Source organism: Panthera uncia, assembly GCF_023721935.1.
Source record: "Panthera uncia isolate 11264 chromosome A1 unlocalized genomic scaffold, Puncia_PCG_1.0 HiC_scaffold_16, whole genome shotgun sequence".
Lineage (NCBI taxonomy): Eukaryota > Metazoa > Chordata > Mammalia > Carnivora > Felidae > Panthera > Panthera uncia.
The window spans coordinates 4,286,358-4,311,619 of NW_026057576.1; the positions used below are offsets into that span (position 1 = coordinate 4,286,358).

At 42.1% G+C, this 25,262-nt stretch overlaps 1 protein-coding gene across 2 annotated transcripts in view; it reads right to left on the reverse strand.

Annotated features, from left to right (window-relative positions):
- Positions 1 to 25,262, reverse strand: part of MIPEP (mitochondrial intermediate peptidase) — a 164,957-nt gene that overhangs the window by 115,659 nt on the left and 24,036 nt on the right. For both annotated transcript variants that reach the window (XM_049646712.1, XM_049646711.1), the window contains exons 8-10: positions 23,698 to 23,746; positions 22,031 to 22,091; positions 18,532 to 18,584 (exon numbers count right to left, since the gene is read on the reverse strand). In XM_049646712.1, the coding sequence (XP_049502669.1) occupies positions 18,532 to 18,584; positions 22,031 to 22,091; positions 23,698 to 23,746 (163 nt within the window). The remainder of the gene's footprint in view (positions 1 to 18,531; positions 18,585 to 22,030; positions 22,092 to 23,697; positions 23,747 to 25,262) is intronic.

Sequence of the window (25,262 nt, forward strand, 5' to 3'; positions counted from 1 at the left end):
ACAAACATTGAAAAAAAATTTTTTTAAACATAATTCACGTTTTGATTGCCTGAAAATAAAAATAAATACAAAAGCAAAATAAAAAAAAAAAAAGAGAGGATTCTGGGACGATGCCAAGCAGGAAGCACCAGCAATCGGTCTTCCCACCTAGACCACAAGTGCACTCGTAGAATGTGTCTGATGTAGCTATGTTGGAGCTCTGGAGTCTGTGGAAGGCATTCAGCTTCCAGGGGAAGGCCCGGAGCGCAAACTGGTCACTTTGAGCTCCCAGCACGGCAGCGCCTACCTATTCCCCATCCACAGCCACAGGGCAGACAGCTGCACACCTGCTCCTGGAGCAGCTTATACACAGAGCTCGTGGGGTTAGGGTGGGCAAAAAGGACTCTGTCCCCCAAATGGCAGGGATCTGTGCTCTGAGGGCTGATTGCTGCCTCTGATCCCAGAGGTGCAGACAGGCAGACAGCCACTGTCGTACCTCTCCCCCCCACTGTTGCAAGCCTCCCCCTCCAGCTCAGGTGACTTCCAGGAGATATAAAGGACTCACGCTTTTTTTCCTCTTTCATTTTTCACTTTTCCCCTCCTCAGAACCAGATATCAAAGAGTGGGACATTCAGAAGCAACTGCACGTATGAGGAAAATTGGAAAGTATCTGCACATGTCCCCAGAAAGGCTCAAAACAGACCTGAGAAAACATTAAGTTTACACCTCAGGCTGATCCCCAGCAGAGAAACGGACTACAACAACCGAAGCCACAAAAACAATATACTAAAATTATAATTAAAAAGCCAGCAAACACTAGAGAAGTTTTCAACAACAAAAAAGTATCACAAGGCATACAAAGAAATAGGAAAGTGTGGCCTACGCAGAGGAAAGAAAGAATTCAAATTCATCCGTCTCTGAAAAAGACTGAATGGCAGATATACTAGACAAAGACTTTAAAGCAACTGTCTTAAAGATGCTCAAAAGCTAAAGAAAGATGTGAAGAAAGTCAAGAAAACAGTGTGTGAACAAAATTAAAATATCAATAAAGAGACAGGAAAACCTAAAATGAAACCAAAAAGAAATTCTAAAGCTGAAAGGCACAATAACTGAAATGAAGAATTCACTGAAGGGAAGCAAAGGCAGATTTGAGGAGGCAGAAGAAAGAAACAGTGACATGAAGACAGGAGAATGAAAATTATAGAGGCTGACGAACAGAAAGAAAAAGGATTGAAGTAAAGAGAGCCTAGAGACCAATGGAAAACCATAAAAAGGACCAGCATACAAATCATGGGAGTCCCAGTAGGAGAAGATAGAAAAGGGCAGAGAAAACATTTGAAGAAATAATGGCTAATAAGTTCCCAAATTTTAAGAAAGACAGGAATATAAATATCCAAGAAGCTCGAAAAACTCCAAGAAAAATGAATTCAGACACCCAAACCAAAACAAATAATAATGAGACTTTCAAAAGCCAAAGATGAAGGACGAATCTTAAAAGCAGCAACAAAAGCAAAGCATCACATACAAGGTATATTCAATAAGATTTTCTGCATATTTCTCATCAGACACTTTGGGAGGCCAGCCAATATATTCAAAGTGCTAAAATAAAAATACTCAATCAAGAGTCCTATATCTGGCAAAACTATCTTTTAAAAGTGAGGGAGAAATCAAGACATTCCCAGATAAACAAAAGCTGAGGAAGTTCAAGACCACTAGACCTGCCCAGCAAAAAAATGATCAAGGTGAAATTTAAGGACACTAGACAGTAACTGAAACCATATGAAGACATAAAGATCTCAATTAAGGTAAATGCGTGAGAAGTTACAAAAGCTAGTATTATTGTAACAATGGTTTGTAACTGTATTTTCTGTTTTCTACAGGACCTAAGAGACCAACCAATACATTTAAATTAAAAAAAAAATCATTAATGTAAAATCTAATATTACTGTAACTTTGGTTTGTAACTCTAAATCTTTGAGTTTCTACACAATTGAGGAGACTAATGCAGTTGAAAGAATTGTTGGTTTATGTTGTTGGGCACACATGTGTAAAGATGTAATTCTGTGACATCAACCACTGAAGGGAGTAGGGACAGACCTGTGCAGGACACTTTTCATATGTTATTGAAGTTAAACTGCTGTAAGTTAAAATTAAAATGTTATAATTTTAGGATGTTAAATATAATCCTCATGGCAACCGTAAGGAAAATAACTATAGAATATACACAAAAGAAAATTACAAAGGAATATAGACATTTCATTATAAAAAAAAAATCAACTGAACACAAAAAAAGACAGAAATGAGGAAAATGAAGAAATAAAAGTCTATAAGCGACAGAGAAAACAAATAGCACAATGACAGAAATAAGTCCTTTCTGATCAGTACTTGAAATGTAAATTGATTAAACTCTCCAATCAGAAGACAGAGATTGGCAGAATGGATAAAAACACATGATCCAACTAAATGCTGTCTATAAGAGACTCACTTGAGATTCAAAGACGAATGGGTTGAAAGTAAAAGGACAGAAACACATAGTCCATGGAAATAGTAACCAAAAGGGAACAGAAGTGGTTATGCTAATATGAGACTAAATAGACTTTAGATCCAAAGATATCAGAAGAGAAGGAAGGCACAATGCGTCAAAGGTTCAACAGAGCAAGAAGATACAACAATTAAAAACATGTACACAATGACAGGCTATCAAAATATATGAAGCAGAAATGGAGAGAGCCGCAGGGAGAAACAGACAGTTCTGCAATAACAGAGACTTCAAAACCCCACTTACAATAATGGATACAAGAAGACAGAAGACAAATAAGGAAACAGAAGACTTAACACCATAAACCAACTAGATCTAACAGTTATATACAGAACACTCCATCCAATAACAGCAGCACATTCTTCCTACATGCACATGGGACATTTTTACAGGATGGACCATATGTTAGGCCACAAATTAAATCACAATAGATTTTAAAAGACAGATATCATACAGAGCATCTTCTCAGGTCACAACAAGATGGCGTGAGAAAACATGAAAAACTAGAACAATCACAAACTGTGGAAATTAAACAACAAACTTTTAAACAATCAATGGAGAAAGAAGAAATAGCAAAGGAAATTAGAAAATACCTAGAGATAAATGAAAATAAAAACACAACATACCAAAACTTATGCGAGATGGCAAAAGTGGTGCTAAGGGGGAGATTTATAGCTATAAACGCTTACATTTAAAAGAGAGAGAGATCTCAAATCAGCAACATAAATTTACAACTTAAGGAATTAGAAAAAAGAAAAACGAATCCCAAAGCTAGCAGAAGGAAAGAAATAAAGATTAGAGATAAATGAAATAGAGAACAGAAAAACAGAAAAAAAATCAATGAAACCAAAAGCTGTTCTTTGAAAAGATCAACAAAATTGATAGCCTTTAGCTAGGTGGACTAAGGAAAAAAGAGAGAAGACTCAAATTGCTAAAATCAGATACGAAAGTGGGGGCATTCCTGCCAATTCTACAGAAATAAAATTATGAGAGCACTATGGACAACTGGATATTCCTAGAAACACAAAAGTTACTAGACTAAATCATGAAGAAATCAATAAACTGAACAGACCTATAAACAGTAAGGAGATTGAATCAGAAATCACAAATCTTTTAATAAAGAACCCTGGACCAGATGGTTTCACTAATGAGTTTTCAAGAACTAACACCAGGGGCACCTGGGTGGCTCAGTTGGTTAAGCATCCAGCTTCAGCTCAGGTCATGATCTTGTAGTTGTGAGTTCGAGCCCCACGCTGGGCTCTGTGCTGACAGCTCAGAGCCTCGAGTCTGCTTCAGATCCCGTGTCTCCCTGTCTCTTCGTACCCCTCCCCTCTCATGCTCTCTCAAAAACTAATAAACGTTAAAAAATTTTTTTAATAAATAATAAAGAACTAACAATCCTCTAAACTTTTTCCTAAAATTAAAAAAGGAGTACTACCTAACATTCTATGTTAGAGAGCATTACCCTGATACTAAAGCCAAAGACATTATAAGAAAAGAAAATTATAGGACAATATCCTTGATGATCATCAATGCAAAAATCCTCAACAAAATATCAGCAAACCAGATTCAACAGTAAACTAAAAGGACCATACACCACAACCCAGTGGGATTAATCCTGGAATGCAAGGATAGTTCAACATATGAAAATCAATTGATGTAATATGCCACATCAATAAAATGGAGGGAAAAACCTGCGTGATCATCCCAATTGATGCAGAAATTGATGTTGACAAAATTCAACACCCTTTCACGATAAAAACACTAAACATATTAGGAATATAAGAAAACTACCTCCACGTAATAAAAGCCAAATATAAAAAAACCCACAGCAAACATCATACTCAATGGCAAAAACCTGAAAGCTTTTCCTCTAAAATCAGGAACAGGAACAAGACATGCCTGCTTTCATCACTTCTATTCAATGCAGTACTGGAAATTCTAGAGAGAGTAATTAGGCAAGAAAAAAAAATAGAAGCCATCTAAATTGGAAAGGAAGAAGTAAAATTATCTTTTTGCAGATGATACAATCCTATATGTAGGAATAACTAGTAGTATTATTTATAAGAAGTAATAAATTCAGCAAAGTAGCAAGAAAACAAAGTCAATACAAAAAGAATCAGCTACATTTCTATACATGATGAACAATGTGAGGAGGAAATTATAAAACAACTCCATTTACAATAGCATCAAAAAGAGTAAAATACTTAGGAATTAATCAAGGAAATGAAAGAGTTGTACAATGAAAACTACAAAATACTGCTGAAAAAAAATTAAGGAAGACATAAATAAATGGAAATACATCCCATGTTCATGGATTATAAGACTTAATACTGTGAAAGTGTCAGTATTACCCAAGGCAATCTACTGATTCAGTGGGATCCCTATCAACATCCCAATGGCTTTTTTTGTGGAAATGGAAAATCTCATCCTAAAATTCACATGAAATCCAAGAGATTCCCAAACAGCCAAAACAATCTTGAAATAGAACAGAACTAGAGAACTCACACTTCCTGGTTTTAAACCTACTATAAAAGTAACACAATGGACACAATGTAGCACTGGCCTAATGGCAAACATACACCCTTGCATATACAGTCAAATGATTTTCAACAAGGGGGCCAAGACCATTCGGTCTTTTCAACAAACCGTGATGGGAAAACAGGATATCCACATACAAAAGAAGGAAGGTGGACTGTTACCTAACACCATATACAAAAATTAACTCAAAATGGATCAAGGACCCAAATGTAAGACCTAAAACAAAACTCTCAGGAGAAAACATAAGATAAAAGCCTCGTGATGCTGGATTTGGCAATGGTTTCTTTTTTTTTTTTTTTTTAATCTTTATTTATTTTTGAGAGAGAGACAGAGCGTGAGCAGGGGAGGGGCAGAGAGAGAGGGAGACACAGAATCCGAAGCAGGCTCCAGGCTCTGAGCAAGCTGTCAGCACAGAGCCCGATGTGAGGCTCAAACCCATGAACCGTGAGATCATGACCTGAGCCGAAGTCAGACACAGATGACTGAGCCACCCAGGCACCCCTGGCAATGGTTTCTTAGATATGAAACTAAAGTCAAAGGCAACAAAGGAAAAAATAGACAAACTGGGCTTCACCAAAATTTTAACAATCTCTACATCAAGAGACACTATCCACAGAGGAAAAAGGCAACCCACAGAATGTGAGAAAATATTTGCAAATATTTGCGAATAAAGGATTAATATCCAGAATATAGAGAACTAAAACTCAACCCAATTCAAAAATGGGCAAAGGACTTGAACTGAAATTTCTCCAAAGACATACAAATGACTCATAAGCACACGAAAAGACACTTAACATCAACATCTGCCTCAACATTTGCAACAAATGCAAATCAAAACTGCAGTGAGAAACTACCTCACACTCATTAAACAGTCATAAAACAGTCACTACCTCACACTCATTAAAACAGTTTATGCAAAAAACAAAAAACAAAAACAAAACAAACCAAAGCCAGAAAACAGTGATGTTGGTGAGGATGTGTTAAAACTGCAACACTTGCACACGGTTGGTGAGAATGTAAAATGGCACAGCCACTGTGGAAGACAGTATGGTTCCTCAAAAAATTAAAAATGAAATTACCATATGATCCAACAATTTCATCTCTTGACATGCAACCAAAAGGAATTGAAAGCAGGGTCTCTAAGAGATATTTGTACATGCATGTTCACAGTATTACTCATAAAAACTAAAACATGGAAGCAATCCAAGTGTCTGTCTACCACTGAGATAAGTCAAATGTGATGTACACACACACACACACACACACACACACACACACACAGGGAGAGGAATATTACTTGGCCTGAAAAAAGAAAAGGATTCTGCAATGTGCTATAACATGGGCTGAACCTGGAGAACTGAAATAAGCCAGTCACAAAAAGACAAACGTTGTCTGATTCCACTTGTATAAGGTACTTAGAGGCATCAAAATCAGAGACAGAGAGGAGGATGGCAGTTGCCAGGGCTGGGGGAAGAGGAGAATGTGGAGTCAGTGTTTAATAGGCACAGGGTTCCCGAGGTACCACACGAAAAGAGTGAGGGGATGGATGGTGTTGTGCAACAGTGTGAACGCACTTAATACCTCTGAACTGTACACGTAAATATGGCCACGGCAGTGAGTTTTCTATTACGTGCATTTTAACTCATAAGAAAAGGGAAAAGGGAAAAAAGTAAATAAAAGAGAATAAAAGAATCTATACCTGAAAATTAAACCTTGTTAGCTTATAATAAACACGTACATTATCCGATTAGGTTTGTAGAAAAGAAACACAGCAAAGCTAACAACAACACAGGCTGTCAATAACCTGAAAAGACTTCTTGACTTACCCATAAGTGGAATTCAGGTAAAATTCAAGAAGACAATTTAGCTTGGAGAGAAAAATCTCAGTACAGATTATGTTTATATAATACTCTACAGACAACTCCACTTCTGTATAAATTATTATGAATGCTAAAAAGCGCATGGTTTTAATCTGAAATGAGTCAGAAAAAAATGTATTACAAAGTCATATAAACTCCCTGTTTAAAAAGAAAAATCTCAAATAATATCCCCTGGCTCACTGTGCCCACCATCCAGGGGGCATAGTAACCATCTCTTGTGTATCCTGATTTTATTCGTGTAGACATGTTTACACGCGTATGAGAGTACACACGTCTACAGGACAACAGGTATACATACAAACACGAAGCACATACACATATAATGCAAACAGACTCACACCATTCATGCTATTCTGCAATGGACTTGTTTAACAAAAACAGGATGTGAGACACTGTCACTTTCGGTACACAAGGCTCCGTCTGGGTCTCTCTCGGGGGCCATCCCTGACAAGCGTCTGCCGGGCCTCCTCTGGGCCGCCACCGGCTCTGATGTGCGCGGATGGGGAGGCAAGGCCAACGCTGCACCTTTCAAAGGGAGCGTCCTTTCCCTGACGTTGTTTGGAATGGCTCACACATGCTGATGATACAAGAAGCCAGACTGAACCCTGTTTTCATCGATTCTGACTTCCCTACGGGAAACACTCCCACGTGACCCTTCCTGCACTGCTTTGCCTCTGCTTCTCCCGAGCGAGTCGGCCTGCTGTTCGTTCATCTCTGCTACGGAAGGTCCTTCGGCGACCAGCCCGGTCACACTGGGCAGGCCTACCTGCGGGACCCATCACAGAAGTGACCTTGTTGCGAAGAGCACGAGATGCTGGAAAAAGGTTCTTGAGGAATTTAATTTTATTTATTTTATTTTAGTTTGAGATTTTAAGTCTTTACACGGGATTCCAAATCATCCTCCAAAACACTGTATTAATTGACATTCCTATCAATTGTGTACAAGAATGGGCAGTGTCCTCCCTCTTGCTAATGTAACTGTTGTGTTCATTTTAATACTTTCTTTGGCTCCGTGGGCAGCATCTTCTTTTTCTTTCTGGTCACTTGGTGTTAACAATCTGTGTTTCCTCCTCTGGTGGTTCTCTCTCTCACTTCCGAGAACACTTAAGCATCGGGCGCCTGAGTGGCTTAGTCGGTTAAGCATCTGACTTCGGCTCAGGTCAAGACCTCCCGGTTGGGGGGTTCAAGCCCCGCGGCGGGCTCTGTGCTGATGGCTTGGAGCCCGGAGCCCGCTTCGGCTTCTGTGTCTCCCTCTCTCTCTGCCCCTCCCCCACTCATGCTCTGTCTCTGTCTCTCAAAAATAAACAAATGTTAAAAAAAATTTTTTTTAAACACGTAAGCATTTATTTGTTCGTTCATCAACTGGAAATAATACCTACTATCACCCATGATTCCTGCTATCACATCATCCCGTTTCCTATTTCACCCTCCCGATCTGTTCTCTTACTGTATATAGATGTAGGTGTAGCTATATTGATGGTCTTTTTGTTAATTTTACCAGGTGCCAGAAACAGGGGGTGGAGCTAAAGGCCTTTATTTTGCACCACGTACTGGGTGTCTCTAAGAATGCATGCAGTGTGGGAGTAGCCACGGTTAGCAGCCCGGAGGAAGAGAGACATAAGCAACACTGTGCTGCAGGAACACTGTTCTGGCAGGAATAAACAGGACAGAGTCTAGAATACAAAGATTCATTATGATGAGAGATCAGAGGAGATTCGATACGGCAAGTCAGTCCATTTCCCCCTCGATGTAATCTACAAAACCAAAACTTATCCCTAAGTCACAACGATGATGATGATGATGATGATGATGATGGTGATGATGGTGACAGCAACTAACTGTCACTGTGTCACTGGACTAATAAGCCCATCAGAGTATATGTACCTCATTTAAGAGCAAAAACAATCCTGCAGGCGATATGATTACCCCCACGTGACATGATTTACATGAAGCCTTACGGGAAGGGAAGTCATCTCCCCGAAGTTCCATGCAGTAAGGAGAAGGGCTGAGGGTTTCTTTCTAACGGGATGACAATGCTATGGGAGTCGAGAGAAAACGGTTCTGGTTGGTACCTTGGTACTGAAGTCCTTTCCCCAAGGACTTGTTACAAGTTCAAGTAGTAAAGGGAGACTGCACGTTCATTCTTAGCCACAGCTCCCAAACCGCCGTGACAGGAAAGGAGCTCCCGATCACAGCCGGGGTGTCGGAGCCCTGAGTGCACTCCTAAAGCTGCCAATTTAGAGGAGAGAAGTAAAAGGGGAAAATGAGAGGGTGATGACAAAGGTAAGAGGGAGTCGGGGGCATGCACTGAAGAGAGAATTTTAGGAAACAGGAAATGGTCAGCAATGTCGCAAACTGCAGAGGCTGTGGGGTTTTGAGGGCTAAAGTGAGTTACTGAACTGTATGACTGGCCGGAGGCCGGGCCCTGGGGAAGACCAGCCGGACGGATTATCAGGGCTAAGACTCAGACTCTGGCCATTAGAAGAGGAAGCATCCAGTGTGGACCACTGCTGGGGGAGGTCTGGCAAGAAAAAACAAGGGCTACAGTCTCTCCAAGGGTCAGGGGCGGGGAGGGCAAATATTTGTTGTTGTTTTTTATTTTTTTTAACGTTTATTTCTTTTTGAGAGAGAGAGATAAGAGACAGAGTGCAAGCAGGGGAAGGACAGAGAGAGAGAGGGAGACACAGAATCCGAAGCAGGCTCCAGACCCTGAGCTGTCAGCACAGAGCCTGATGCGGGGCTCGAACTCACGGACCGCTAGATCATGGCCTGAGCCGAAGTCGGGCGCATCACCGACTGAGCCAGCCAGGCGCCCTGGAAGTATTTGTATTTTAAGATGGGGATATCTTAGCGCCTCAGCAAGCACAGGGAAAGAAGTTAAGAGAAAGAAAGAGATTGAGGATACACAAAAAGTTAGGGTAAGCGATCCCTTTTTCTTCTTTTTATATATAACATATAATTACTATTATACCAATCCCTGAGATGCTTTACAATTTTCAGAGCACTTTCGCATCAAGAGTCTCCCACACTCCTTACGTAATTCTGTGAGCCAGCCAGAGCGAGAATTACCGCTTCGTTTTACTTGAGGGAACGGAGGCCCAGAGAGGCTTGTCACGGCACCAGGCGGTCTAGGAGAGAGAGCCCTGAAGTTACAATCCTGGCTCTCTCTCTCCCTGGTGCTGTGCTTCGAGCAAGGCACTTGGCTTCTGGAGGGGTCTCGATTTGCTAACGAGGGAAACGGAGACGACGCTTCCCGGCTCCCCTGATGGCCAGACCAGGCCTGCGAAGACGCTGGCACGGTGCCCACCGCACGGACTACAGCGGCACTGGCGGGAAGGTGGAGGCGGGGCAGCGAGCACTCACGAGTCACCTACTACGTGCCTGATAACTCCTCGAGGTGGGAAGGGCCTGGCACTGTCGGTTCACAGAGCAGGATCCCCAGGTGAGAAGGGGCATAAGAGCGGTGCTCAAAGGGCCGGGAACAAAGACAGGCCGTGGCTGATTCTGCCCGCCACGGGGGACAGGATGCCACCGTGAGGGTCAGGGAGAAGTTCCAAAAGGAGGTGGCCTCCGGGGCAGGGGTCGAGGGACGAGCTCCCCGGTGAGGGCGAAGGGCATTCCTGGAGAAGGCGGAGCACCAGCCAAGGCTCACGGGTACCGAGGGCCCACGAGCAGAGGCTGCCCACGGCCGACCCGGCCACCTGCCACAGCCGGAGGTCCCGCCACCTGCGTGCTGCCCCCGCCCTCCGTGACTCCCGCAAGCGAGAGGCGATTCCTGCCCGAAGAGCAGCCACGACGGGAAAAGGTCCAGCGAGGTGGGGAGAGACTCGAAAGGCCCGAAGGGACGTCCAGCGGCCACGAGCCGGGCCTGACGCACCGGCCATACGACACACCGGTCCCGGGGCAGCAGGCCGACCCCGCGGGCCCCCGCCTTTTCTGCTCTCGGCTGGCACCTGCCACACGGTGTGAAATGACACCTAGGCCACTGAACCCCTCGAGGACGTGGGGCCAGAGGCCGGCCAAGCCACGGCCTGCGGCCACGGCACTGGGGCGGCCACTTTGCTTCTGAACACCTGTTCAGGGCATCGCCGGGCACAACTTTCCTATCCGCACAGACACTACGTGTCAGAAACGCCTCCTCCACCATCTAGAGACTGCAAAACGGCAGACAGGTACTGCGGGGACATGGAAAACCTACGGCCTCTCAGAGCCACAGCCCAGCGTGCACGGCGTGAAACGGGTGTGCTCTGGGGACTTATTTAGTGTGTTATTGCCATCTGTGTCGCCTGTCACTCACTTAGTCATTGCCATCCCTCTCGTCACCTCAAACCCTCTTACGGCTTCACAGGAGAGTTTTACCACTATTTGCTGTCAAGAGGGTCCCACCGGTTTGAATCCGGACACGAGACCTGTCTGCAATCTGCGTACGCTTCTTCCCCAGCCGGAAATCGGAGGAGAATCACCGTTAAGCCACCGTGGCGGCCAAATGAAGCGGAAGAGATGCTCTGCTAGTCGTTCTGGTGAGAAATAGGAGCCCCAGGGGTTTACAAGTTCTCGATTTGCAGAGAATTAGAACATATTATAATCAGCAGGGTACTGGTATAAAATGAAATCTTTCTGATTGGGAGCCCTAGGATTTAGCCATATCTCAAAATCCCCATCAGGAACACTAATTATCACTGAAATAAGTACAGAAGTATTAGAGACTTTCAACTGAAGAATTCTTTGTTGTTGAGGGCTTTTTTTTAAAAAAAAAAAATGTATTTATTTTTGACAGAGAGAGAGAGAGAGAGAGACAGAGCATGAGTAGGGGTGGGCGGAGAGAGGGAGACACAGAATCCGAAGCAGGCTCCAGGCTCTGAGCTGTCAGCACTGAGCCCGATGAGGGGCTCGAACTCATGAACAGTGAGATCACGACCTGAGTCAAAGTTGGATGCTCAACCGACTGAGCCACCCAGGCATCCCTGAGGGCTTTTTTTTTTTTTTTTTTTTTAAGGAAAAGATCAATGTATCACTGTACTTAGGAAGTACAATCTATGAGTCAGATTTATATTTCAACCTGTGATGCACCTGGGATTATAGAAAGAACTTGGATGTTATTTCTAAACACATCTTGGCATCGAACGTCGTGAAAACACAGAAACACAATTAAGTGCAGCCAGCGGATCCTGGTTGAAACTGCAGGTAAACATAGGCTTCGGTCTTCCCCGGTGCTACTCAGGAGGTTGAGCGAATGTCAGAGAAGCTTTGCACCGCATGGCAAACACTTAGAGAGACTCACCACAGCAGGAACGAGACAGCCGGCCGGAGGGCGCGAGTGGGCGAGGGAGAACGCACACAGGGTAAGAGCAGGGTATGTGACGATGCCATCAGGGCAACTACTGACTTTAGCAAGAGAAAATGAAACAGGGTGTTTCTGGCATCAGGAATGACTGCCTAAGCGTGATTTTAATGTGATGGTTGGATGGTGTTTTAAAATGTTTAGTCCTGAGAGCCATAGGGGAGAGCGACCGTTCCATCCGGTTAAACCAAGGTGAGGCAGTAAAAGGTGTCCGACGCGGAAACCCGTTTACCCTTCAGGCGATTCGAACGTACTGAAAATAAAGAACAGAGAATAAAAACGCTCTGTTTTATAAAGAACCGGCCATTGCCAGTTGTTTCTATCTCGCCTTCTGAGGCTACAGCCAAGAAAACTTCTCCAGCCAAACTTCCTGGTAATCGGAGAACAAGGTTCCTTAATGGTACAGACGGGCTGCTTAGTTCACCGGAGATTGTAGTTAACATAAATCAAAACTGAAGTTCACAAATACGGTACGATTCCATCATCACCCCAGAGAAGTGGGAAAGTAAACGGGCGGGCCTGGCATCCGGGAGAGAGGATGTCCACGTTACAATGCTGTGACTGACTCTGGTGACAGAACCGCCACCTCAGAGGCCGGAGCCACATCTTAGGACAGCCGTGGGACCTCTCTCACGCAGCTTATTTGTTACATTAATACGTAGAATTAGTCATCCCTGAACTGCAACGGTAAGACGAGACGGAACACCCAAAAATGACGGGGGTCCCGTCACATCCAGATCGGAGGAAGCAGCAAAATGACGCTACAAGAAAGCGATCGCATAGACCCAGAAGTCTGGGACATCTGTAAGACAAGCAACCTGGTGTCTGCCACAAGGTAATAATACGAAAGAGACGGGGGGCTGGGCTGGGGCAAGGCGTGTGCTCACCTGCCGCAGAGTCAGAGATTCGGGGGACAGAAAAAACCGATAGGACGTGTAGGTCTTGGGTGGACCCTGGTTCCAACAAGCTGCCTGGGAGAAAACGGACCCAATACTATCAAGGAAACATGAATACAGACTGAGTATCAGGTGGTGCCAGTGAACTGCTGTGAACCTTCCTGGGCAATGACGGTGCTGGAGTGATGGACGAAAATATCTATATTCTTTAGAGGTACACAAGAAACACGTTGAAGTGAAATGACATGAGGTCTAAGGTTTAGTAACAAGGAAGAAAGGATGGGATGGAGGATGGGAGGGAGGGAGGGAGGGAAAGAGAGAAAGAAACAGAAAGAAAAAAGATAAATGAAGCAAATATGGCACAGTTTGGATAGTTACTAAATTTGGGAGATGAAAACATGGGGTTACCTACGTTCTTTTTTTTTATGTTTTTTTAATTTTATTTTTGAGAGAGAGAGAGAGAGAGAGGGAGGGGCTGAGAAAGACACACACAGAATCCGAAGCAGACTCCAGGCTCCGAGCCATCAGCACAGAGCCTGATGCGGGGCTCGAACTCACTGACTGTGAGATCATGACCCGAGCCGAAGTCGGATGCCCAACCGACTGAGCCACCCAGGTGCCCCTACCTACGTTATTCTTTATACTTGTCTTTATTTTGAAAGTTTTCATAATAAACGTTACTGGTTTTCAACACTGTCAGCACCAAGTTCACTGCACATACACTAGCCAATAAACTATACAATTTCACACATCAAACAAATCTTTATTATCTTGAAATACCACAGAGTCATCTGTCTGTGAAAGTTCAGGGTTTCCTGAAGAGTTTAAAACAGAAAACATTCCTATTTCATTATGTGAATGAACGCTCTCGAACTTTTGAGAATACCCCTTAGCAAAGAATAGACAATACTGAATTCCACTTCCCAATAATATCTACAAAATACCACCAAAATTAATGAAGTAATACTCACTGAAACTCACTGTTGGCAGAAGAGAAATAAAGTTGACCAGCATTAAAAACAGACATCAAACACTGCCAGGACACTTGAAACAACTTTAAAATGATTACCTCTAGGGGACAGGGGCAAGGGGGAGTGCTGTGAGCAGGGACGGGTATGACACCAAAATTTCTCAGTGAGTACTTTTTAAAGTTGTTGTGACTTTCTGAACCATACGAATGTACAGCCTGTTCAAAAATCCCATGTAAATTTTAAATAAAATAACTGTATGTATACTTTTCATAATTTAAAGAGTGACTTTTCAGGGTGCCTGGATGACTCAGTGGGTTGTGCGTCTGACTTGGGTTCAGGTCATGATCTCGTGGTTCATGGGTTCGAGACTCGTGTCGGGCTCTGTGCTGACAGCTCGGAGCCTGGAGCCTGCTTCGGATTCTGTGTCTCTCCCTCTCTCTCTGCTCCTTTCCCGCTTACCCTCTGTCTCCCTCTGCCTCATAAATAAATGTTTTAAAAAGTTTTGTAAAGAATGACTTTTCCTGTGCCATGAAGACTCCAACACTAAAACTTGAAAAAGAAAATTAAGATTTTTCTGTGCTCTTTAAGATTTCCATCGGTCACTCATGCCTCTATTTCCCAGGACCAACCCTGGGTGGTTTGAAAACACGTTAATTTCTCACCTCACTTGTAATAGGTTCTTTCTTTAGGCGAACATTTAAGAAACTTGAAAGGAATCTGAACATAAAAGCAAAAAAAGAAAGGTCCCAGGGGTTAACTTGAAGAAAAACTCAAACCAAGGAAAGCCTTCTATTTTTTGTTTCGTGTCAAACCACACATTTATTTAAGTCTTTACTTGAAAGCAGAGGAATTTAACAAGGATTTAGCAGTCCTCACGTCATTCCGTCCTTCCAACCTCCAATCCAAACTGCTCTGTTTTCGCTTTCTTTTCTCATCCATTACCTGTGCCTCTCAGCCTACTCTTGTCAATCAAGATTACTGAAATCTCAAGCCAAAACTCAATCATTTGCCTTTTAAGCTACTGAAAATCGATGTTTAAACCCCCCGATTCTTACGATCCCGTCTGAAGCATTTCGGCATCCCTTTTCTTGGTTCTTTGAAAGGAGTTAAGAGCCCAACACATGACCTAGTATGGACACTTGAAGTAAATTCAGTAAAGCCCCTGGTGGATACCAGGTAGGTTATACTGTGTTCCTGGAAGAGCTGGCGATTTCTTAACTCTAAGAACCAATAAGCCTGGTGGAAACTTCTGTCAACAAATGAGCGCTATGAAGACCTCCCAGAGGGTTACCCGCTTCCAACAAATCTGGTAGATGAAAAAAGCCATTCACGAATATACGGTACGATATTCTCTTTACGACTGGATTGCTTTTAATAAGGATTTCCGAGTACTGCTTTGGACACAGTCTTGAACAGTGGCTATTCGCCAATAATGCATTTGTCGAGAGCCCAGAGTGTTTATTTCACACGTAACCGCAAATGGAAAAAATAAGACAAACTTTGTTCTTAAGAGCGTTAAGGTATGGTTGACAAGACGTGTTGAACACAGGGGACCAAAGGAACACGTCGTTAAAGGTCAAGGGTGCCGCGTGGAGGCTGGGAAGTATGGTGGTGACGGGAAGCACAGAGGCTGTGGCAGACCCGGAGGTGTCGTGGACCCTTGGCGAAATTTCACAAGTGAGACAGCAAAGGAAGGCAAAGGGAACACTGTTAGCTGCCAGACACAGGCTCTGTCTGAGACACAAAGGGATCTAAGTGCCAGACGCAGGGTTTCGGCTGGCTGAGGAAAACTGTAAAGGAAGAGGAATGGGTGGGAAAGACCAGAAGGGCAGGCCATACCCAGCAAATAACCGTGGGTGTGCACGTATTCATTGTTAAAGAAAAGCAGGCTGTGACCAGACGGATCCTAGAGGCCATGAATGACGGCTGCAATTCTATTGTGGCCTTCAAGAGGAAAGCGACCCGAGGTGAGCTGCCCTGCCCGCCAGACACAGGGTTTCCTCCTCCTTGGACAGAGTGATGCTCTGGGCAGCAGAGGCGAGGTGTGCTTCCCTGTCCCTGTGTCCCTTCTCTATCCTTAAAAGCTTGTCTGATGAGCATTTTACAACTAATTCGACATACTCATTACACTTGAGACGAGTGTTTTCTTAGAGGAGACTTCGGAGGGAAGGGACCACTCCTTCGAAAGATTTTAAAGAACACGTAAAAAGCATCTCTTAGAGCAGATCATCCCCTAGAAGAGTGTCCCCAGAAGGCCAATTCCATATAATCATGTTATTTCAGTACTCATGATAGCAACATTATCTCATTTCATCCTGACCTACAAAGTAGGGACTGTCATAACCCCCATTTTATAGATAACCTTGCTGAGAGGCTTAGAGAGGACAAGGAACTTTCTTTCCAAAGCTCATGGATATCTCATTAGCGGTGGAGCCAGGACTCACACAGGCCTCCCAGACTTCAGGGAACATACTCCAGACCACACTGCCATGCTGCCTGGGGTGTTGCCACTCAACGATTGCCCCGCGTGGACGGTAACCCCCGTCTCTGTGGCCAGTCCAGAGGACAGAGACCTCCCAATCTATCTGCGGGCTCAGAGATCCCTAAGGACTGACTCTAGAGTCAGTCAGCAACACAAAGACTTCGCGATATTGTACTTTCGGTAAAAACGGAGAAGAGAAAGTCACCACCTTTTATTCAGTATCTTTTATTTAAGATTACTATCAAACTTCTCAGGGATCTCCTACTCCTAATTAATGCTTATACTTTATAATTGATGATGTCTTTCCAAGTCTTCAAATATTCACAAGTAATTTCCACAGAACCACCACCTGGGCATCCTACACTTATAGAGTAAAGCTAAATAACAAATAAAAATCACAGAGCAAAACTCGGGAAGAAACAAACACATCTAATTTACATCACTTTCCACGAACAAAAAATTTTAAAAACCTTATATAGATATGGAAAGCATTAATAAAAAAAATTAGTGTTCTCTTACAAATAACCAAACCAAATCTCTCTTTGAAAAAGTTTTAGAAGAGAAATGATATGTTTTCTGTAACGATAAGGAGCAAGGTCTGAAGTTCCACAGCCATAAAACGCACCTGTGAAATGACTACATTAAGCTATAACATATTCTGGGCACTCACTGTGTATCATAATCAAATGATTACAGATTTTGAATGACAGCTTATGTGCTTCCACAGAGAAGGAGGCCTGTGCTGAGTCTGAAATATATGTATAAAAAACAGTAGCTGACGAAGTATTAGGAGACAATCTGCTTTGTAAGTAAGACTTGAATAATGCAGAGGAACAGAAAGACTTTAGAGCTGAATACCAAACTTAAGTATATTATTATCATGATGTATGCCAACATGCTTTAATGGAGAAAAAGGCACAAAACTTATTTTCGTCCACTACCTAAATCAATCTTAACTCTCGTGGTTAAAGCTGAGCAGCTCAAGAAGGAGCTGTAAGAGAAAAATGTTAAAAATCCGTTGAAGGGTAGGATTTGGAGGTTTTCAAAAATTCCTAATGCATATATAAAGTTGCTTGGGACATAAACATTTCTAAACGTGCTCACTTTGTTTTTTGGGTTTTCTCGTTTTGTTTTTAGATGTGTTCACTTTGAACAGCCCTCCATATTTCTTGGGTTTACATGCAAATATAAAAATGACAGAAATAGGGTGTATTTAGGGGGGAAAACAAACATACCCACTAGTTTGCCATTATATAATCAAAGAGGAGACTACGGAACTGGAGGAGGACTTAAATCAAGTTAACGGTCCTAAATCTTAATTTCACATGTATCCTTCCAGATGTGCCAATAATATGTTGACAATATGTTCAAATAAAAATGAGGAAACATAAGAAAACCGTATGTCACCATCCCCAGTACCACTCTCTTCCTTCCTTAGTTCAACATATATTTGCCGAGCACCCATCCCGGGCCAGAAACGAGCGACAACTAAACTTCCAGCCCCCGAAACACTCCATCTAGTAAGAAAACCTGGAAGCTACTCCCAGGAAGCCAGATTCTAGACACCACACAGAGATATTTAAAAGTTTTAAACCAGGAAGTGACCCGAGCCATACAAGTATAGGCTTTGGGGGAGGGGTAGACAATACTAAGGCTGAGAGCACAGGTGTTAAACCAGACGAAGAATGTGTGGGCAAATGTTGGCAAAGGCCAGGGCAGGGCGCGGACTTGAGCGTGCACGGGCTTCTAATGAGGGCAACTGAGTGAGGAGATTACTCACGTTGCACGATTACTGTACAAAGTGCTCGATAAACAGTTTCTTTCTTCCTTCTCATTTATAAGGGTTTCTCAGAACAAAACAAAACAAAACAAAACAAAACAAAACAAAACAAAACAACTTACCTCTCTGCACGAATCACACCGCTGTAGTAGGGGGGATCCCAAGGCATTAATTCCTATAATGGAAAAATCCATTGCTATGAAAATTATTGACTACTTCGCAATTTTTACCAAGAATTTAGCCAGCTTATAAGATGTAAACCATTATATCAGGTAAGTTTTTTAAAGACCCTAAAAATGCCCACCTCTTCATTTTGACTTCCCTATAATCAATGAGTACAAAGGCATAAAAAAAACAATGTCCCAGAATTTGGGGGGAAAGTAAATAATGTACAATGTCAACTTATAAAAGTCAACATTAATAGATTAAATTAGCCATGTTGAAATTTTTCCCAACATGTAACCCACGTATTTATCCATAAAACATACTGCAGGTAAGATTAGGGCTCTAAAGGTAAGATTAGAGTTCTTTCTAAATCTAAGCAGGAAGCTTAGGGTGGATCCCCAAAATGAAAGCAACAATTTCAAGTGTAACGAAGGGAGAATTAACTCTAATCGTGGCAAAGAAAATATGCCATAAAGAAGCATTGTCCTAATAGTTGGTTTTGACAACTGGTACAGAATACTGACGGGGAAAAAAGCCTGAATCCCTGGAAGATCATCCTCCCCACAAACTGTCCAGGTGACAGGAGTGACTAACAGCCCAGGCTGTGAAGTCAGATTGCCTAGGCTCAAGTGTTCAATCCACATTACTGCACAATGTTGGGAGAGTCATTTCTTAAATGTTTATTTTTGAGAGAGAGAGAGAGAGAGACAGCGCGCAAGCAGGGGAGGGGCAGAGAGAGACAGGGAGACACAGAATCCGAAGCAGGCTCCAGGCTCCGAGCTGTCAGCCCAGAGCCCGACGCGGGGCCCGAACCCACGAACAGCGAGATCATGACCTGAGCCGAAGTCGGACGCTCAACCAACTGAGCCACCCAAGGCGCCCCTGGAAGAGTTATTTCTGCTCGCCAATGCTTTCCCATCTCCCTTCTACATGACCTGATTGCACCGCCCTGAACCCTGAGCCCACCTCCTGCGACTCTTGCCCTCCCTCACTGCACTGGTCTCCTCGTCGTTTTCCAAGCACAACGGGCAGCTGCTCTCTCTGCTGAAAAGGCTCTGCCCTACGTGACATGTGCGGGGTACTGCCTCGTTTCTCCCAAGGCTCTGCTCAAGTGTCTTTTACACGAGAAGTCTTCCCGGAGTCAGCTAAGCATCTGACTCTTGATTTCAGCTAAGGTCATGATCCTGTGATTCGTGATTTCAAGCTCTGCGCTGACAGTGTGGAATCTACTTGAGATTTCCCCCACCCTCTCTCTTCCCCACCCTCCTCACTGTCTCTCTCTCTCTCTCGAAAGTAAATAAACATTAAAAAAAGAAATAGGAGGGGTGTCTGGGTGGCTCAGTCGGTGCTGACAGCTCAGAGCCTGGAGCCTGTTTCAGATTCTCTCTCTCTCTCTTTCTCTCTCTCTCTCTCTCTCTCTCTCTCTCTCTCTCTCTGCTTCTCCCTGGCTCTCACTGTCTCTCTCTCAAAAATAAATAAACATTCAAAAAAAAAAAAAAAAAGGAATAGGAAGGTGAATCTGAGAATTACAGAAAACCACAGAAAAATCTTAAACAAGAGAGTGACGAGGTCAGATCTGCTTTTTGGCAAAATCCCTCTAATGGCAAGTCATTCATTCATTCATTCATTCATTCATTCATATTTCAAATAAGTGTTGAGTACCTACCCTATGTCTAACACTTAGCACATTGCTAAGCAGTCCAAATCAGGAGCCAGAACCAAAGGCTAGAAAAGTAGTTCAGCAACTACAACTATGGTCTGGGTGAGAAGTAAGAATGACCTCAACCAGAACTGTGGCAATGGGCGTGGAGAGGAGAGAACAGAGTTCTCTGGAAGGTAGAATCCACACGATTTGGTAAATGGTTATATGTGGGCAGAGAGGGGAAAGAGATAAATAACCCGAAGGGCTTGTTGGAACAGGACTGTAGGGCTGGAGATACAGCACGTCTCATGTGGGACTGGAGAGTTTGTATTTCTAACAAGTTGCAGATGCTGCTGCTGCTTCTGGTCCAGGGAACACACTTTGAGAACTACCGGCCTGGAGCAAATCCAGGTTCTGGCCAGGGTTGCAGGGTGAAGCGTGGTACCGTTCACGACGAGATCAGGCATTTCACAAATATCTAGAGAGTCACCTGTATACCAAATGTCTAGAGAGGATAGTTTCATATTAGCTTATAATAAAGGAGCTTCTGGCAACGTATTTTATCTTTTCTATTTCTATATTCACCAACATAAATTCTGGCCTATACCTAGCTTCCTAAGTGGATCTACCTACCAAGCCAAAGTTGCAGATGACTGACCCTAGTTACTTTGCTACACAGCTCCTACCATAAATTAACAAACTGACATGCTACTCTTGAAATTGGTGAATTTGCTAGGATTAATCTATTTCTTAGTGGCTGTATCTGAGAAACTGGAAAATAGTTTCTAAATCTGCAAGGCTCATTTCCCCTAGATGTTCTCTAGGACTTTGGCTCTAGTGGCCAGCACCAAAATCAAGAACTGCCAACGACAGGACCAATAAGAGAATAAGGCAGACAACCAGTAACCCAGTGAACGCCCTTGAACCAAATGAGAGCGAGGGTCCTAACACCTGGAATCCCATCACTTTTGGGGGCATACCATCACTTGGGCATCCTTCTGGACATAAAGACACTTAAGTCTGTACTATAAGATCATGCAATCGTTTAATCTTATGATTGAAAACACCACCTAAGTGTTTTAAGATGGGGTATCCTTTGAAGTCCACATCGATCTATTTAATTGAGCTCCATAAGTTAGCAAATAAAAAAGTAAACTGTAATGTTAACACTGATGGTTAAATTGCCACCTGCAAGATCAGTCCTCCACCGAGCTTCCTTAAAGGCTGCTTCAAACTGAGAAGCCCACTTTCCATAGAATAGAAGCAGCCTTCACACGAGTATATATGAATATACATAGTTAATATACGTTTATAGGTGTGTGTACATGTATGAGTGTGTGTGTGTGTGTGTGTGTGTGTGTGTGTGTCTTATATCAACTAACCAACAAAAATACTGGATTGCCGAGAAATGTCAGATTCGGACGTATGGATCAAGTATTTCAATACTTTATTCACCAAACCCAAGAATCAGAACCAAGTCCAGGGATAACAAACAAGACTATACGTACCTTCAGCATATAACAAGAAAGTTCTAGAGTCAAAAGATAAGGACCCCAGCTGATAGATTGTTTACATTATAATAAAAATATTCCGCGGTGCCTGGGTTGATCAGTCAGTTAAGCATCCGACTGGACCTTAGGTCATGATCTCACGGTTCGTGAGTTTGAGCCCCGCATCAGGTTCCGTGCTGACAGCTCGGAGCCTGGAGCCTGCTTCGGATTCTGTGTCTCCCTCTCTGCCCCTTCCCCGCTCATGCTCTCTCTCTCTTTCAAAAAATAAACATAAAAAAAAATATATATAAAAGTGTCACTTACAGAATTTTGAGGATTTAGTTTCATTTTCATCCCTCGTATCATCTCAAAGTCTCTTATAGTTCTGTAAAACAAGTTTATTAGGACAAAATTTTAATAATTACATTAATAATTTTGTTTATGTACCTTTCCGATACTCATGATAAAACCAGAAGTCATTTGTAGTGCAAATGTAAGCCAGTATTAATCCACGTTTTACCTGTGTTAAAAGGGATGTCAATATATCATTAGTAAAGTACTGCCATTTCTACCTTAAAAACATCCTAGCAGACAGATAAAGGTTTTGATAGTATTAAAGCCTGGGAAAATGAGCAATGTTACACAAACATGCAAAGTATTCACCAGAAAACTTAAAATAACTGCTTTTTGCTACACATTAAGAAGGTAAGAGACTAACAAATAACTTTCTACAAGAAAAAACATGAACAGAGATTATATTTAAGATTTCCATTCATATTTTTTCCCCAAAGAAAACTCTAGCTGGGCAATAATCAAATATGTGCTTAAAATTATAAAATATGAAGTTTCTGTTAGAATTAACACCTATATATATCCATAAAAATCTGAAGATATGTTTGCTCAAAATACAATCTATAGCTACAGAGAAGGGAAGAAAGAATACTAACACTTTCCTAATAAAGCAGAGTATATTCTCAACTAACCGCATAATTAATACTTCCTTTTCATTCTATCAAAGCCACAGTGATTCACTAGATTAAAAGAAAATTTTAGAATTTAAAATATAATCCAAATTAGAGAGGACTGGGTGCTAAGGAGTGAATTTATAATAATAGAAAATGGAAATCTGAGATAAATTCAACGTGTTGGTGGTCAAAAGGCAAAGGAAATTCCAGGCAGCATAATAAGGCAGCCGTGACATGCCTCCTTCTGGAACCGTCGGTCTCTGAAGGCTGCTGGAGTGTGGCCTCTCAACAAAGCACGAGAGAAGCACCGGCAAAGGACAAGTGACACGATCAAGAATGGAAGGCAGGGCCACAACAAAGGAACTCAAATGGGGAGGCAGATCATTCTTAAGATCAAAAACACAGCTCAATCTACCACATCCATGAGCCATGTACATTTAGGCCAAAAGAAGAGAAACACGACTTTATGAGCTTGTAAAATTGGTGGCAGGAGTCGAAAATATATAGTCCCAAAAAGGTTTGGAAAACATTTTTTAATTACACATCAATGATGGGTTCCTAAGACAATGAACTGGTTAATCAGAGGGGACAGCCTAAGTTTTCAAGACTGTCACCTTGGGAAGACAGCTATGTGCTTTCAAAGTATTCCTCATCGTTAATCCAATCTCCTGACTCGGCCATAGATCTGACTCGATATTCCCACACTTACATTCTTAATAGGTCACCTTCAAATTTTTTATAAATTTATATAAAGGCACCTGGGTGGCTCAGTCAGTTAAGCGTCCGACTTTGGCGCAGGTCATGATCTCACAGTTCATGGGTTCGAGCCCCACATCGGGCTCTCTGCTGACAGCTCAGAGCCTGGAGCCTGCTTCAGATTCTGTCTGTGTCTCTCTCTCTCTGCCCCTCTCCTGCGTACGCCCTGTCTCTCTCTGTCTCTCAAAAATGAATAAAATGAATTTTAAAAAAATGAAAAAGAAGAAAAACCTACATGATACACATCTGAAGAGTAGTACAAAAACTAACCTTTCAGAAAGTTTGTCTGATAGCTTCTCAAGGAACTGCATGACCGTCTCTAAAATGAAATCCAAAAGAAAATGTCTGTAATTACATAAAATATAGTGAACATACCTGTTAAAATTAGAATGTAATAGTCATAATCTATACACTGTAATGCCCTTAAAGAGATCATTTTCAAATGCCCTCAAAGAGATATGCCGGGGTTGCTAACATATCCTAGGCATAAGTATTTCCAAATGATGATGATCAGTTTATCAGAAAACAAATTTAACGAACATAGTAGTAATCCAAACCCTTCGATTATACCCCAGAGGAAGGAGTGAAGGGGGAGGTTAAAAAAAAAAAAAAATCCAAATTTTCAATGTGTTTCTATCTACTCATATGTGTAAGAGAAAAAATACGTTTCTTAGACCTGCTTAATTTTGCCCGAGTTTCAAAAAAATAGCCAGACTCTGATTTGTTCATAAAAATCAGTGTAATTTTGAAGCGTGAGTCACTGAAAATTAGATTTTAAAAATCAATGTTTTTCCGGAGAGCTATATTTCTTTTTTATATATAGCTGCAGAATAATCTATTCAGGATCAACACCAAAAGAAAATAAACAAAATTAGAACCTTAGAAATTTAAGCTCCACTAGGATTTTTTTTTTAATCACTTAAAGACTTCAGCCATAGTCAATATATACTACAAACTCATAAAGGCAATATGGTACAACTATCATTATTTCCCATGACGGGGAATTTTTCATGTGTACTTTTGAATTTGCCACTTTCCGCCACTGATTTATGTGTAGAGTTTTCACATGCGTTTTAGAGTTTGCCACAAACACTGTTTTTATATTTTCCAGATGATCTTGTATATGGTTTTAAGTTTCTCGCCGTCTCCAATTTATCTCCTTTCTGAGTAAAATAAAAGCCTGAGAAAAGAACGGAGGTTAACCTAAACCAAGAAGCTCTGGGGTTTCTTGCCACTATTGATATTTAACAGGCCTTGTAACAGTAATCTTGGAAACACTGCCCATGTGCCATATTAAATGGTATTAGGTCTTTTAGGAAAAAAACATTATTTCATTAAAAATGAAAGCTTATTTTAGGATATCATACCAGCTGCCATAGAGAAGTATGTTCAAGTAAGTCTGTGCATGCTTTTATTTCTAAGTGAGATTTTTACTCACTTTCACCCATTTTTGTTTTTCTAGCTATCTTACATGTGAAAGATCTACCTCAACCTACCTGGAAAACTGTCATATTAAAAAGAATGAGGGGCACCTGGGGGGCTCGGATAAGCATCTGACTTCAGCTCAGGTCATGGTCTCACGGTTCGTGGGTTCGAGCCCCGTGTCAGGCTCTGTGCTGACAGCTCAGAGCCTGCAGCCTGCTTTGGATTCTATGTCTCCCTCTCTCTCTGCCCCTACCCCACTCATGCTCTGTCTCTCTCTGTCTCAAAAATAAATAAACATTAAGAAATAAAAACAATAAAAATAGGATAGGATAGGATAGGATAGGATAGGATAGGATAGGATAAAATAAAATAAAATAAAATAAAATAAAATAAAATAAAATAAAATAAAA